General features: G+C 45.2%; 1 protein-coding gene across 1 annotated transcript in view; it reads left to right on the top strand.

Annotated features, from left to right (window-relative positions):
* Positions 1 to 8,495, top strand: part of KCNK13 (potassium two pore domain channel subfamily K member 13) — a 91,482-nt gene extending 82,987 nt beyond the window's left edge. Inside the window, exon 2 of the mRNA XM_076003619.1 lies at positions 6,781 to 8,495. Coding sequence (XP_075859734.1) covers positions 6,781 to 7,673 — 893 coding nt within the window. The 3' untranslated portion in view covers positions 7,674 to 8,495. The remainder of the gene's footprint in view (positions 1 to 6,780) is intronic.
* Positions 8,496 to 14,510: the final 6,015 nt, after the last annotated feature.

Genomic DNA, 14,510 nt, shown 5'->3' with positions numbered 1-14,510 from the left:
ACCAATTTTCAGTGGAAAATGTAGGGGGCAGGTGGGGGGGAGGAGCGGAAGGAGAGGAGGGAGTTAGAGGGAAAGAGGTATCTGCTGAAAAAATTGCAAGGCCCAGAGAGAACATATTTGGTCATCCATTGCTATGTAGCAGACTTTCCCAAATGGTGGCTTAAACAACATCCTTGGACATTTCTCACAATTCTGTGAATTTCCTGGGCTCAGCTGATTGTTCTTTGGCTCCACTTGGTATCGACTATTTTTTTTTTTTTTTGAGACAGAGTCTCGCTTTGTTGCCCAGGCTAGAGTGAGTGCCGTGGCGTCAGCCTAGCTCACAGCAACCTCAAACTCCTGGGCTCAAGCAATCCTCCTGCCTCAGCCTCCCTAGTAGCTGTGACTACAAGCATGCGCCACCATGCCCAGCTAAATTTTTCTATATATATTAGTTGGCCAATTAATTTCTTTCTATTTATAGAAGAGATGGGGTCTCACTCTTGCTCAGGCTGATTTCGAACAACTCCTGACCTCGAGCAATCTGCCCGCTTTGGCCTCCCAGAGTGCTAGGATTACACGCATGAGCCACCGCCCCCAGCCTGGTATCGACTGCATTCACCTGTGAGCCCGACTGTGCTTTACTCTAGATGTGGCGCTTCATCTGGGAATGGCTGGGGGTGGCTGGGCCTCGCTCTAGCTGGGCAGTCACCCTTCTTACATGGTGTCTAGGGGTCCAGAGAGAGGAAGCTGAAGCTGATGGGCTTCTTACAGCCTCAGCCTAGAACTGCTACAGCATCACTGCCACCATAATTTACTGGTCAGAGCAAGTCTCAAGGTCATCTGAGATTCAAGGGGAGAGGAACGAGGCTTTCTCAATGGGAGGAACAGCAAGTGCTGACAGAGCTGGGAGCAATTTGTTTGAAATCATCTTGGGAAATTACTGACCTCAGGCAACAAGTGGAGAGAAGTCTGCATGGCAGATAGGGGACCTGAATTCATCCAAGCCTCCACACCATGTGAAGATTACCTGGATTATTGGTGCCTCAGTTTCCCTACCTGTAACATGAAAAGCTTGGACTTTTCCAAGGCTGTGAAGCCCCTCCCAGCCCTAACAGGTGTGGTCCCATAATCCACATACATACAGTGTGCCCAGTGAGGACCCAGAGCCTGCTCTGACGCTCTAGGTCTTCTGTCATTGAACCCACTTCCCATCCTCTACTTCCCCCCACCCCAAGAATAGTCCATGGGGTCTGTTCTTGCCTCCTTTTTCTAACCCAGTTGAAATCAAAGGGTTTTTTTGGTTTTTTTTTAACCAAATAGGGCCTGAAAATTCTTATGTAGTTTCATCCTACACAAAGAGTCTTAAAATTTTAGAATCAAAAAGTTTACGAAAAAGTATCTGCAAGTCAAGCTTTGATTGCTCAGTGTATTTATTGAGAAGAATCCACCGAGGTCTGCTTCTTCCGAGCAGGTGTTTGCCGGCAACTTGAGAAGACCTGCCGGAATACTTTTCACATATTTCCTCAGTTTAAAAGTAATGGAAGAAGATAGAAAACACTAGAAAACAGTTAAATCACCCATATTATCACCACCTTGAAATAACCTGATTAATAATTTTGCATATTTCCCTTTATGTTGGTTCTTTTTTTTTCCCCCTGTGGATGTTTGTGGCAGACATTATTATCTCTTCCCACAAGGAACTGAGGTAAATCCTGACCAGTCTGAGAGGAAATCACTCTTGTAGATGATTGGTTTTAGGAGTGGGCCTGTGACTTGGGCTGGTCAGTGGTATATAATGGTAGACAGTGGGATGTAATGGGAGTTTTGCCAGAGGGCTTCTAGAAGGAATTCTCTGTTCCTATAAAGACAGGAAAACAACATTTTCTGACTCTGGACACTGAGGCGTAAGGAGGTGATGCCGGTAGCTGTTGGCATAAAGGGACTGAACTGACATGTTGGCGGGACCAGAGCAGGAAAGGCAAGTTGGCTTTGATTTATACATCACGTTGTAAAGCCACCAAATTAACCGTCCCTGGCTGGAGCTGCCCTGTCTCTAAACAGCACGTTCCTTAAGATAATATACCCCCTTCATGTTTAAGCCTCCTCCACTTACGATTTGCTGTTACCGGCAGCCAAAAGCATTTTCACTGCTGTGATATATAGAGCTACATAAATATATTTTATAAAGTTTATTCCTTCACCCTACAAATATTTAATGAGGATGCCCCATATGCCAGGCGTGAGTCATTCTGCAGACACACTTTGGCTCTGCTTTTCCCATTTAACGTTTCCTCCAGTCATTAAGATCTCTTTGGAAATACAGTTTTAATGGCTACATTGTTTAGTCATTTCTCCATTATCGGACATTTAGGTTGCTAAGGATTTTCATTATTAAAAGTAAAGACATGGTGAACATCCATGTGCATTATTAGTCACATTTCTGATAATTTGGGAATATATTCCTAAAAGAGAGAGAAAGATATTTTTAAAGTACCTAATACATATTCCCAAACTGCTTTCCGGTTTGTGCCAATTTATATGTCCCCATGTGACATTTGAGAGTTGCTGCTGCGTTATCGGGGCATTCTCGTAACACACGGTGCCTTTTCCCCCCTCAATTATTTCTAGAACAAATTCTGGTAAAATTCTACAGGACATATTTACCCAGTGAATCAATGGCATACAAAACAGGAGGGGAGATTGTTAACAAAAGAGACTTGATGAGTGCACATGTTAGGATCCTGATTCATACGATTTGTAAAAAAAAAATAATTTTGAGAAATTTGAATACAGACTGTTATTTGATGTTAAGGAATTAGCGTTAATTTTATTACATATGGTAATGGCATGGGGTTATGTTGGGAAAATAAAGTCCTTGGCAGTCACAGATGCATCTTTATTAATAAATGAAATGGTGTGTCATCTGGGATTTACTTTAATATACTCCAGCAAATAAAGGGGATGGGGTGGCACAGGAGAAACCTGATTTGCAAAATGTTGATAATTCTTGAAACTGAGAAATGAGGGTTTATTATGCTATTCTCTCTACTTTTGTGTATGTTTGAAAAATATCATGATACAAAGCTTTTACATTTTTTACCTTAATTGAATTTTTAAAAAGAATATGTAGTTGACAGTGTGCGCATAAAAGGTTGGGAGATGCAGGCCTGCCCTCCTCTCTTCATGGGCTCAGTGAAAATTATAGGGTTTCAGCTTCTGATGCCAGCCAATTCCCCCGGTCTTGGTAGCAGATTTGGCAGCCACTGGGGTCTGGGTGTCTACATAAAGCATAGAGCTATGGGCACTTGGTTAATTTCCTTTTCTCAATCCTACTTATGACTTGTACCCCTGGCAGTGGCCTGCACTCAATTAGAATAGTCAGGTAGAAAAAAAAGCAGGCCCAGGAGACAAGATAATCTAGGTTCTAATTCTGGCTTTATGACGTTAGGCAAATTTCTTTAGCTTTTGCTTTGTAGTCATCTTCTTCTCATCTGTCAAGGGGGCCTAGGAGCCCAGCACCTGCCAGCTCCCCGGCCAGGGTGTGAGGAGTAGTGACAAGCACACAGCCGGCAGAGGGAAGGCCTTTGATGATGATGCCTGAGCCCTTCTTCACCAAGAAGGACCCGAGGGTTGTTATTCACCATCCAGGCATCCTCAACGCTCAGTATTGTAGGGTGCAAAAGAGGGAGGCTTTCTATGAAAAAGCCTGCCTTATTAGCTCACCCACACACTTTTAAGCTCTAAGAGGAGTAAAAGCCATAGAAACGCCTCCAACTGCAGACATAAGGAATCTGTCTCCTCTCGCTTCCCTGAATACCCCCACTTATGCCATTTTCTGTTATTTTTTCTGATTAGAGAAATGGCAGTGATCAATCTAATACAGTAGGTAACCAAAAGTCATGATTATCTCTTTTTTAAAATAAAATTGAGTGCTTTGAAACCAAATAAATAAGACAGAATGGAGAAAATTTAAATCCCTGGAACATGTCACAGAATCACCAGAAGCCTCATTCATTGGAAACCTCAGCTCATCAGGCTTGTCGGCTGGCTCCAGCAACGCACCCGAATGTGCCTGCGTCACTCATCACAAAGCGAGGCTGCGTTGAGGACCCTGAAGAATAGATAATGCCATCGTACTTCTGTGTTGGCCCTTGACTCTCTGTGGCTTGCTTTATAGATAGCAGTTTATGTGTCCCAGCCCTGGATGCTGGAGTTATCTCGTGAGGCCATCTTAGTCTGTTTGGGCTGCTATAAAAAAAAAATACCATAGATGGGGGAGGGGGTGTTGTCAACAACAGAAATTGATTTCTCACAGTTCTGGAGGCTATGAAGTCCAAGATCAAGGCACCAGCAGACTTGGTATCTGGTGGGAGCCCACTTCCTCAAAGATGGCACCTTCTTGCTGTGTCTTCTCATGGAGGAAAGGATGAGCAAGCTTTCTTCCTCCTCTTTTATAAAAAGGGCTCCACTCTCATGACTTAATCACCTCCTAAAGGCACCACCTCCCGATACCATCACCTTGGGAGTGAGGATCTCAACGTACGAATTTTCAGGGACATAAACACTCAGACCATAGCAGTTCCCCAACCATGTAGTGCAGGGCCTTGAACTTAATAGGTACTCAGTAAATTACTGCTATTACCTTGTAGCTGGGAGCTAATGCATAACAACTCCTGTTGCTCTGCTTTCCAAGAGCAAAATAACTAAATGATCTCTGGGACAGGAAAGGAGTACATGAGAAAGTTCTAATTGCTTGTAACTGCCCTCCACCCCAAACACACACACACACACACACACACACACACACACACACACACATACTCTCTCTCTCTCTCTCTCTTATTGTTTCTGAGCCTTCTCCATTTTCATTGATTTTATCCAATTTCTGGAACATTATCAGGAAAATAAATAGCCCCAAATAAATGTTTCCCCCTTTTTCTGCATGTTTCCTGTGGTTAGTTTCCCTGTATTCAGTGACTAAAGCAGCAATATTCTCTGGTCTTACAGCTATGTGGCCTACAGTGAAACCTACACTGCCAAGAGTTGCTGAGGGGCTTTAATTTTTAAAACAAGAGATCCCAGAAAAGAGATGACAGTCTGGTTTTCTATCAGGAAGGGCTCTAACTAATTCTCAATGGAACCACTCCCTGTCCTTCCATCCTTCTTAACCAAATCATCCAGTCCATTCCACTCCATCCCACCCAGCTAATAAGAAGCTAAACTCAATATCTTCCTCCAGCTTCTTGGTTACATACCATTAATTTCTTACACAAATGCAGATCTCTGTGTGTTGAGAAAGGAAAATGGAATTTAGCTGGAAAACTAAGTGGTAACATAGTATGCACATCTGGGTGTTTGGGAAGGGCAGCTCCTTGGCTTGAGCTGAGCAGACCAGGAAATCACAATCCAATCCCAGAAGCCCACACACTTAAAGATCTGGTCTGAACACTTCCCAGAGTGCACTGGGAGGCAGCCACTGGCTGAGCTGTAGCAATAAGAAAAGATATCGGCTCGGAGACAAGTGGGGTGTTATCAAAACAAAGTTCTTGTGATGCCAACAAAGGGACCCAAGTTAGAAAACTGAACTTGAAAATAAAGAAAAATGGAAGGAAGGAGGTTTGACTTGAATAAGAAGCTGAACTGAGGGAGGCATGCTCAGTATGCATTTTTTAATGGTGTTTGTATTCAGAGTGACTCTGATGTCAATCCCCTCAAAAACTTAGCCTTCCCATGTTTACTGAATGGAATCCACATCCCCCCAATGAGAGTGGGCTGACCCTCGTTGCCCCTTAGTGAGAGATACTGCGTGTATCCCTGCTCTCTTTTTGATTTTTCTTAGTAACATCCATAGTCCTACAATATGTACTCTTAGCAGTACACCTATATGCACAGGTAGACAGGCCAAAACGGTAGACATTGAGAACAGTTAGAGGCAAAGACAAGAGAGGCATTTTACATTTTATCAAACCATAACATCCAATATCTCTGTTGTTACTCCAAAAACAGGTGTGTGTTTGAAGAATTTTGTTCAAAAGATGGGAAAATCTTGAGCAAATTTCTCATTTCTACATATGCTGGCACTGCTGTTTCTGGAACATCCCAACTATCACCACACACATACACCCTTCTCCTTGCCTGCCCAACTCCTCTTTAGCTTTCAGGTCTCCCTGCTTAAGTGTCCCCAAACCCCAAGTCTGAGATGGGCCCCCCTTTTAGTGGCTCTCATGGAACCTCATACTCCAGTATAACACCAATCACACAATGCAGTAATCATCTCACTGGACTATGAGGACTGGGACCAGATCTGTCTCTTCCACAGTTCTATCATTAAGTTAATAAGTATTTGTAGAATAAACAAATTCTGATTAGTCTATATAAGCCTTTTCTTTGTATGACCCTTTTCTTATCTCTCTGAACAAGATCTGTTGAGTATGGTTGTTCAGGTTGTGTACTGTACAAGGACATCTAGCAGAGGGTGGAAGGGAGGCTGATATCCGGCCCACAATCTCACCACCAAGCCATTTTTGTGTTGGCTGTATCCACTCAGAGAAGGAAGTGCTTTTTTTTCTGATTTGCACAATGGCACCATATGGGCTTTCAGCAGCCCAGCTCCGAACACTTGTCTTCAAAAGGGCGGTGGGAACTCTCCCGCTCACTCCCGGAAAGGCTACGAATGAGGGGTTTTTACAAAAACTGTTTCTTTAGGTCCCTTTCCAGCCGTCAAAGCCAGGACGCAGACCCCATTCACAGCAAAGGTGCTTCTCACTCTTCTCTCCTCTGCTTTTTTGTCTCCTGCAGGGTTTGGGATGACGACCCCAGCCACCGTGGGCGGAAAAATCTTCCTGATCTTTTACGGCCTCCTTGGGTGTTCAAGCACCATCTTGTTCTTCAACCTCTTCCTGGAGCGCCTCATCACGGTCATCGCCTACATCATGAAATCGTGCCACCAGCGGCAGCTGCGGCGGCGCGGGGCCCCGGCCCAGGGCGGCCCGAAGGGCGCGGGGAAGGGCGAGGCGGACGGCCTGGCGGGCTGGAAGCCGTCGGTGTACTACGTCATGCTGATCCTGTGCAGCGCCTCGGTCCTCATCTCCTGCTGCGCCTCGGCCATGTACACCCCCGTCGAAGGCTGGAGCTACTTCGACTCGCTCTACTTCTGCTTCGTGGCCTTCAGCACCATCGGCTTCGGGGACCTCGTGAGCAGCCAGAACGCCCAGTACGAGCGCCAGGGCCTCTACCGCTTCGCCAACTTCGCCTTCATCCTCATGGGCGTCTGCTGCATCTACTCCCTGTTCAACGTCATCTCCATCCTCATCAAACAGTCGGTGAACTGGATCCTGCGGAAGCTGGACGGCGGCTGCTGCCCGCGCTGCGCGGGGAGCTCCCTGCGCTCGCGGCGGAACGCGGTGGTGCCGGGCGCGGTGCGCAAGCGCGGCGCCGTCTCCATAGAGACGGACGCGGCGGCGGAGAGCGAGGCGGACGCGCGCCGCCTGTCGGGGGAGATGATCTCCGTCAAGGACTTCCTGGCGGCCAACAAGGTGTCGCTGGCCATCCTGCAGAAGCAGCTGTCGGAAACGGCCAACGGCTGCCCCCACCAGGCCAGCACGCTGTCCCGGGACGACGAGTTCTCCGGGGGCGTGGGGGCCTTTGCAATAATGAACAACAGGTTGGCAGAGACGAGCGGGGACAGGTAGAAGCAGGAGAGGCTGCTGGACTGGACGGGGAGCCCTGGGGAGAGTAGGGGACGGCAGGGTGTCCCCCCCACCCGCCCAAGGACCAGCTCGCTCGCTGCGCCCTGGCTCGGCTGCTTCTGGGAGCGGCTCCTGGGAGCCCCCACAAGCCCAGTTTGAGAACTCTGATCTTGGCTCCGACCAACAGCCACCTTCCCCGGGCTGGGGGAACCTGAAGCCTCCAATGCCTTTCTCCTTCTCTTTGTTCTTTAAGTTGGAACTCAGTGCTTTTTAAAATGAACCACAAAAAAGCAGCCTAAGACACATTGCACTGTTTTCTTTACTTTTCTTGTTTCAGAGTTTTAGCTGCCTGGGGAGATAGACTTGTACTTACGGCCTCGATTTCCTACAGCTCTGTTCTTTACTTGGAAAGGAAATCCTGAAGCCCCCAACTTTTCCCTGGAACTCTGAATGGGGAAAAAAAATATTTGGGAATGCGTCTGGGCTTTCTTTTTTCTGGCCTTCCTTCGGAGCAGATTTGTCAGTGGTGCCGCGAGTAGGAAGATTTCTGTTCTCTTTATACTTGTTTCTCTGTTTTTTGTTTTCCCTTTCTTTTTATTTTTAAGAGCTTAATGCCTGGTTAAGGTGTCTGTGGAACCTCACTGTGATGAGAAACCGAAATTCAGCTTCCGGCCTTTAAACTGCAGCAAGGCGGTGGGGGAGGGGGAGAGACTCACTTTTGTAACTAAAAAACATAGCCTAACATTTCTCTTTGCATGGTCACATAGACCATTTCATTTTTACCAGGGATTGGGGCCCATTGCAAAGATAAGACTGACTATTTATTAAAACTGAAAATTTAATAAATCCTCATTTTATTACCTAAGATTCCATGAGTGCTCATTGTGGACGGTGGAGGACAAGCATCTAATTAAACAGGAATTCACTGTGCTCAGAGGAGAAGGACATGGGAAATTGACCTTTAGGGATGCGACCATCATCTTGGAGTCTTGACTGGAGAAAGATTCTAGGCCAGGTAATGAAATTTGGCTTTTCTTGTCTAATTCATTTCTCTTCTGCCTTCTGGGACTGTAACAAGTCTATTATAGAAATTCCCAAGCAGTTAAAATATCCATCCTATTAACATAGACTGTTGACCTTATTCGGATAGGCAGGAGAGTTCATTGAGGGGGGGTGAAAGCAGCATAGAAAAGAAATAGCTGTTGTGTTAATGTTGTGTTAAGGTAAGAGTGGTGCACACACAGCACCTTTAGAAATGATGTGGAGAGGCTAGGCATGGTGGCTCACGCCTGTAATCCTAGCACTCTGGGAGGCCGAGGTGGGAGAATCACTTGAGCTCAGGAGTTCAACACCAGCCTGAGCAAGAGTGGGACCCATCTCTGCTAAAAACAGAAAAATTAGCAAGGCATGGTGGTACATGCCTGTAGTCCCAGCTACTCAGGAGGCTGAGGCAGGAGGATCGCTTGAGCCCAGGAGTTTGAGGTTGCTGTGAGCTAGGCTGACGCCACGGCACTCTAGCCCAGGTAACAGAGTGAGACTCTGCCTCAAAAACAAAAGAAATTATATGGAGAGACGGACCCTGTAAAGAAAACAAAGCTGAAAGCCTATGCCTAGTGAAATTGAAACATTCAGCAGAGAACACTAGAGCTGAAAGGACCTTTAGGAAGCACCTCATCCAACCTCCTTGTTTTTGACACTGGGAAACAGAGGCACAAGGAATTGTTCTTTTTCTGAGGTCTTACGGCTGGCTGATGGACAGGAGGGGAAGGAACCCAGGTCTCCTGATGGTGGAGTCAGGTCCGCCATTCTCCAGACAGGCTTTGAACCCTCCCCAGCGGGTCCCTCTTCCGGCGAGGTTGCCTTTTCTTCCAGATTGCAAACCCAAATATTTTCTTTAGGATACCTGAAGTGCCTGATAGTAGAAGTCCAGTAAGCAGCCACCCTGGCTTTGAACTTAGGGCTACACGACTCCAAAGTCAGAGGCCTTAAACTATTTCCTATATCACTCTTACAGAGGAAGCATCCTGGAGATACAGCAAAACCCTTGGTAGGAATCTGTGACCTCAAACAGAACTCCTCACGGGCTCTGCATTGGCGCTGTAGAGATGGGGACCGTGCCCCCAGGGGGGGTTCTTGATCTCCAGATTTCTGGTCTAGGGACTGGCATAAAGCAAGACCTTGCATCTCCAACACAGGTCCCTGGGCCCCTTGAAGGCATGCCAGGAGGCCAAGGAGCATGTGTATATGCAATCCTTATATGTAAGGAATATTTGTATATTCCTTCCTAGAGGGTCAGCTTTACTAAAGAATTTTTGCAGAGAGAGGTATAACAAAACACATGCTTTTCTTTAAGTGGGATCCAAAATTGGTGTAAACTTTGAAGCTAAATATGAAAACAAAATTTGAGCCTATACTGAGCTTCCTGAGGCACCCCCTTAGGGTATCGGAGAATGAATTTGTTTTCCTCTGGGTTGATGGTTTCCTGTTGGAAACATCTAAGAACCAGTGTAAGGAGAGAAGTGCAGTATGTCGGATGGATAGATGGATGGATGTATGGATGGACAGAAAGATTTGTAGTAAAGTATGCAGAAAGATTTGCCAAACTAGGGATCCTTATGAAGTCTCTCTACAGTTACTCTTAGACATGAAATGATCAACAAGAGAATTTCTATATAGTCATTAAAAGCTGAGTTCAAAACCTGGAACCCTGATATTGTTACGTATGCACGCATAGCTGTGAGAGGGCCCACACATGGGCATGCATGTGCATGTTCCTGGCTAGTGGGAGTCACGGTTTTCATCATGTTTCCAAAGGAATCCTCATGTCTTCTACAGAATAAGAACATTTACTGCTACTGTCTCTTGTCCTTTTTGTCCCCACTCAGCATGTCTCCAGCCCTACTCACCAGTTCTCTCTATTCTGTCTTCTCTGAGCTGTCACTGTGCAGCCTCCCCTACCAGAAATTGTGTCATGCTACATGCAGGGCAGCTCACTGGCCGAGAGGAAAGAGACAGTGTGCAGAAAGCATCAAGGCTGGCCATACTCCTCAGTTTAGGAGCCCCGAGTCTCCCCAGAGTGGTAAAGGGACTCATTGACATGACATCTAGTTTAGGTTTCTTCCATGGTGGGCAGTCTTGAAGTTCTCTGTGATGCTATAGACAAAGGCCTTTAACACAGAGGCCCAGAAGCTGAGACACAGAATTTCTCATGTGACCGTCATCCCATATCACTGCAGTCCCCAACCCCGGGGCTATGGACAGATACCGGTCCATGGCCTGTTAGGAACCGGGCCACACAGCAGGAGGTGAGCAGTGGGCAGGTGAGTGAGCGAGGGAGCAAAGCTTCATCTGTATTCACAGCCACTCCCCATCGTTCTCATCACCGCCTGGGCTCCGCCTCCTGTCAGATCAGTGCAGCATTAGATTCTCACAGGAGTGTGAGCCCTACTGTAAACTGCACATGCCGCGGATCTAGGTCGCCCACTCTTCATGAGAATCTAATGCCTGATGATTTGAGGTGATGGTCTATGGAAAAATTGTCTTCCATGAAACCGGTCCCTGTTGCCAAAAAGGTTGGAGACTGCTGTCCTACTACTTGTGTAAGTTTTGCCATGTCTCTATACTACCTGAAATAGTATCATCTTAGTATTTTAATCAACTCAGTTTTTAATTGGTTTTGTTTTTAAAAGAAACTTTGTTTCACTAACTAAATGGAAGACTGTGTATCACTTGCTATAAATACTCTATGTCTATAGCACTCTATTGAAAATAGAGGAATTGTAAAAATAGGCAAAGATAAAACTATGTTATTAAACTCTAGCCAGATCCCATATCCTAGTAAAACCTCCCTCTTTGTTAAAAATGGAGATTAGCCCATGTTGGGGAGGCAGTGAAGTCACCCCAGCACCGAGCAGAGACGTTCTCTGTAATATCACCAGAAGGACTGGAAGAGACTTGGAAAAGAAATAACTTCCCTTTTCAAAGAAAGGATTTGATGATAATTGCACACCTGAGAACCCCTAAAATCACCTCATGTTTCACCCAAGTCATTGGTAGACATCTCGTATTTTGGGCAACAACATACAAGTAACAAAATACCAAAAAAAGCACAGTTTCTAAAGTCAGGCCAACTACAGGGTGAAGAATAGTTTTTTTCATCACAGTACTTGGGTTTGAACACCAGTCCCGATGGTTCCAATGGGGGAGAGGTTGGGCAAGTCTGTGAAGCTGTCTGTGCCCCAGGCCCTCTGCATCTCTGACATGGAAGCTGTAACACCATCAGCTCCTCGCACAGCTGTTGAGAGGATCAAATGAGGTCATTGATCTCAGGGAAGGCTTTGGAAACTCTCAGAAACTGCCCAGGCAGTGGGCACATATGGTCCATATGCTGGGGCAGGGGGCCGGGGTATATGACATTGAACAATGGGAGATTTTGTGTTGTTCTTGGACCTGGTGTCCAACACTTTCCACACTGTGATTCAATAATGGTTCTCAATTATTAAATAATGTCACTCTTGGTGATAGTTTTCTACCAAAGTAAACAAACCCCAAAGCCTGTCTTTCTTTCCCCTGAATCCTTCCATTTCATTGTCAGCTGAACCAGTTAAATCACTGATATAGTAAAATGTTTTGGGAAAGCTGTAATACTATCTTATATCTTACTAGCATGTTATGTTTTTAAGGCTTACCCATTCATAATATTTTGACCTTTATAACCACATTGTGAAGTGGGCAGGGCACCTGTCTTCTCACTGCCCTTAATCTTTTCTGAAATAAGGGAGATAAGTAATTATTAACATTTTACATACGAATTAATGAGGTCTCACATTTACAGTGGGTTGAGAATAAGGTTTGAAATTATTTACTTTGGTGTTCTAATGATAATTGTGTATTTCCCCAATTCCTCTGTGTTTATTAATTAAAATTCTTCTGAATAGAAGAGTTTTCCCTTCTCCTCCATTGTTTCTAAATGTTGAAGAACTTTCTTTTAACCTTTCTTGTAGGGGAGGTTCGCTGGCAATGAATTTGCTTTGTTTTTGTTCAGCTGAGAAAGTCTTTGTTTCTTCTCCATTTTTGAAGATGTTTTTTGGTGGATATAGAATTCTGTGTTGATAGTTTTTTTATTTTAATTTTAGCACTTTAAGGATGTCACGCCATTGTCTTCTAGCACGTATTGTTTCTGATGAGAAGTCTACTGTAATTCTTATCTGGTTCCTGGGAATGTCATGTTCCTTTTTTCTCTGGCTGCCTTCAAGACTTTCTCTTTGTCTATTGCTTTCTTCAGTTTGAATATGATATGCCTACGCATATGTGGGGTGTGTGTGTGTGTGTGTGTGTGTGTGTGTGTGTGTAATATCAAGGTAATAATTGCCACAAGCAAGATCCACTAAAGGATGCTAAAATTAGTGATGTAAAAGTTTAGGGGAAAAAAAGGATGTCTGCAGTCTTAAAGCATCCCCACCAAAATATTTGGTAATTACAAAGAAAAAAATAGTAACTTTACTAGTGGAGAATTCTGATAGACACCATGCTGACCGAGTCAGCTAAGTTCACATGACAGTCACACATACCAGATCATGTGCCACCTGGTATGATGCATGAGAAGGACACTGCATCTCTGTGGCATCCCTCCCAGTCACACATAATTTCAATCTAATCATGAAAAAAGCATCAGGCAAACCCCAAATTGAGGGACATTCTACAAAATAACTGACCAGCACTCTTCAAAGTTCTCAAGATCATGAAAGACAAGTGAAGACTGGTGAAGTGTTCTAAACTGGATAAAACTAAGGCAGTGTGATCAATGAGGCTAGCGTCACTACACACCTTAATCGTCTGGATATTTCATCAGGATTTGTTTTCCTATTTGGACCTCAACAGTTGACTGATTCATTCCCTTTGCATGGTATCTGCGACTCAGTCCCAATCCAGAGCCTTTGCATTTAGAAAGAAAATCCACTTGATGACTGTCATTATCCAAACTTCTGCCTTACCTTTTGGCTACCTTAAAATACACCTTTTGCCACTAACCAAGCATGTTTCTACCTATGGCAAGCTGAAGTCTGGGGAGAAGCCAAGACCTCTTTCCTCACAAGTCTCTGGGTTTATTTTCCACCAAACCCTCTTCTTCATGCAAGGCCATTCCTATCCCAGTGACCGCAAACATGCTCCAAGCAGGGTGAGCCTGTCTGAGCCCATCTGATGTGCTTGCTGCCCCTGGAAACTGCTTGGAGGGTTCCAGCAGCAGCTCCTTAGCTGCCATCACAGGAGTTTGGGGACCCTAGGGACTTCCACTTTCTAGAGAGAGTGAGGAGCACAAATCTTGCTCGGGCGGCTACATCTCAGGTTTAAGACCTATTCCCTCTGTGGAGAGGGAATAACCCCAGCAGGTTCGTTTCCTAGGATTCAAGAAGCAGAATGTGTTGTTGGTCCTCTGTTGTTCATCAGGAGCTTTTACAAAGCAAAACCCTCTGATTGAAATGGAAACAATTCCGGGCTCCACAGCACCCTGACTGCATTCCATCCTGTGGAGCTCAGAGCCATTTATGTGGGTCCCATAATTGGACAGACTATCAAACACTCCCAGGATATATAACCATCACCCCTCAACTGGAGATAGGATACAAGAGAGAGGCATTACTTATAATTTTCTGACATACAAATACGCTACAGGTCTGGGCTTGGTGAGAAGGAGCACAGTTATCGTAACTCTCCCATGGATGTTTTTTTTTATTATTATTATGTTACTGGAGAAAAATAACGTCTGCCTCCAAGTCTAAGTTAAAAGTCACGGAACAGCTGAATCACATTTCCTTTCCTTCTCCTTTTCATCCTCCACAA

This window comes from Microcebus murinus, chromosome 6 (assembly GCF_040939455.1).
Source record: "Microcebus murinus isolate Inina chromosome 6, M.murinus_Inina_mat1.0, whole genome shotgun sequence".
In the NCBI taxonomy this organism is placed as follows: domain Eukaryota; kingdom Metazoa; phylum Chordata; class Mammalia; order Primates; family Cheirogaleidae; genus Microcebus; species Microcebus murinus.
Note: the sequence above shows the minus strand (reverse complement) of the source record. Positions and strands in the feature narration are given on the sequence as shown.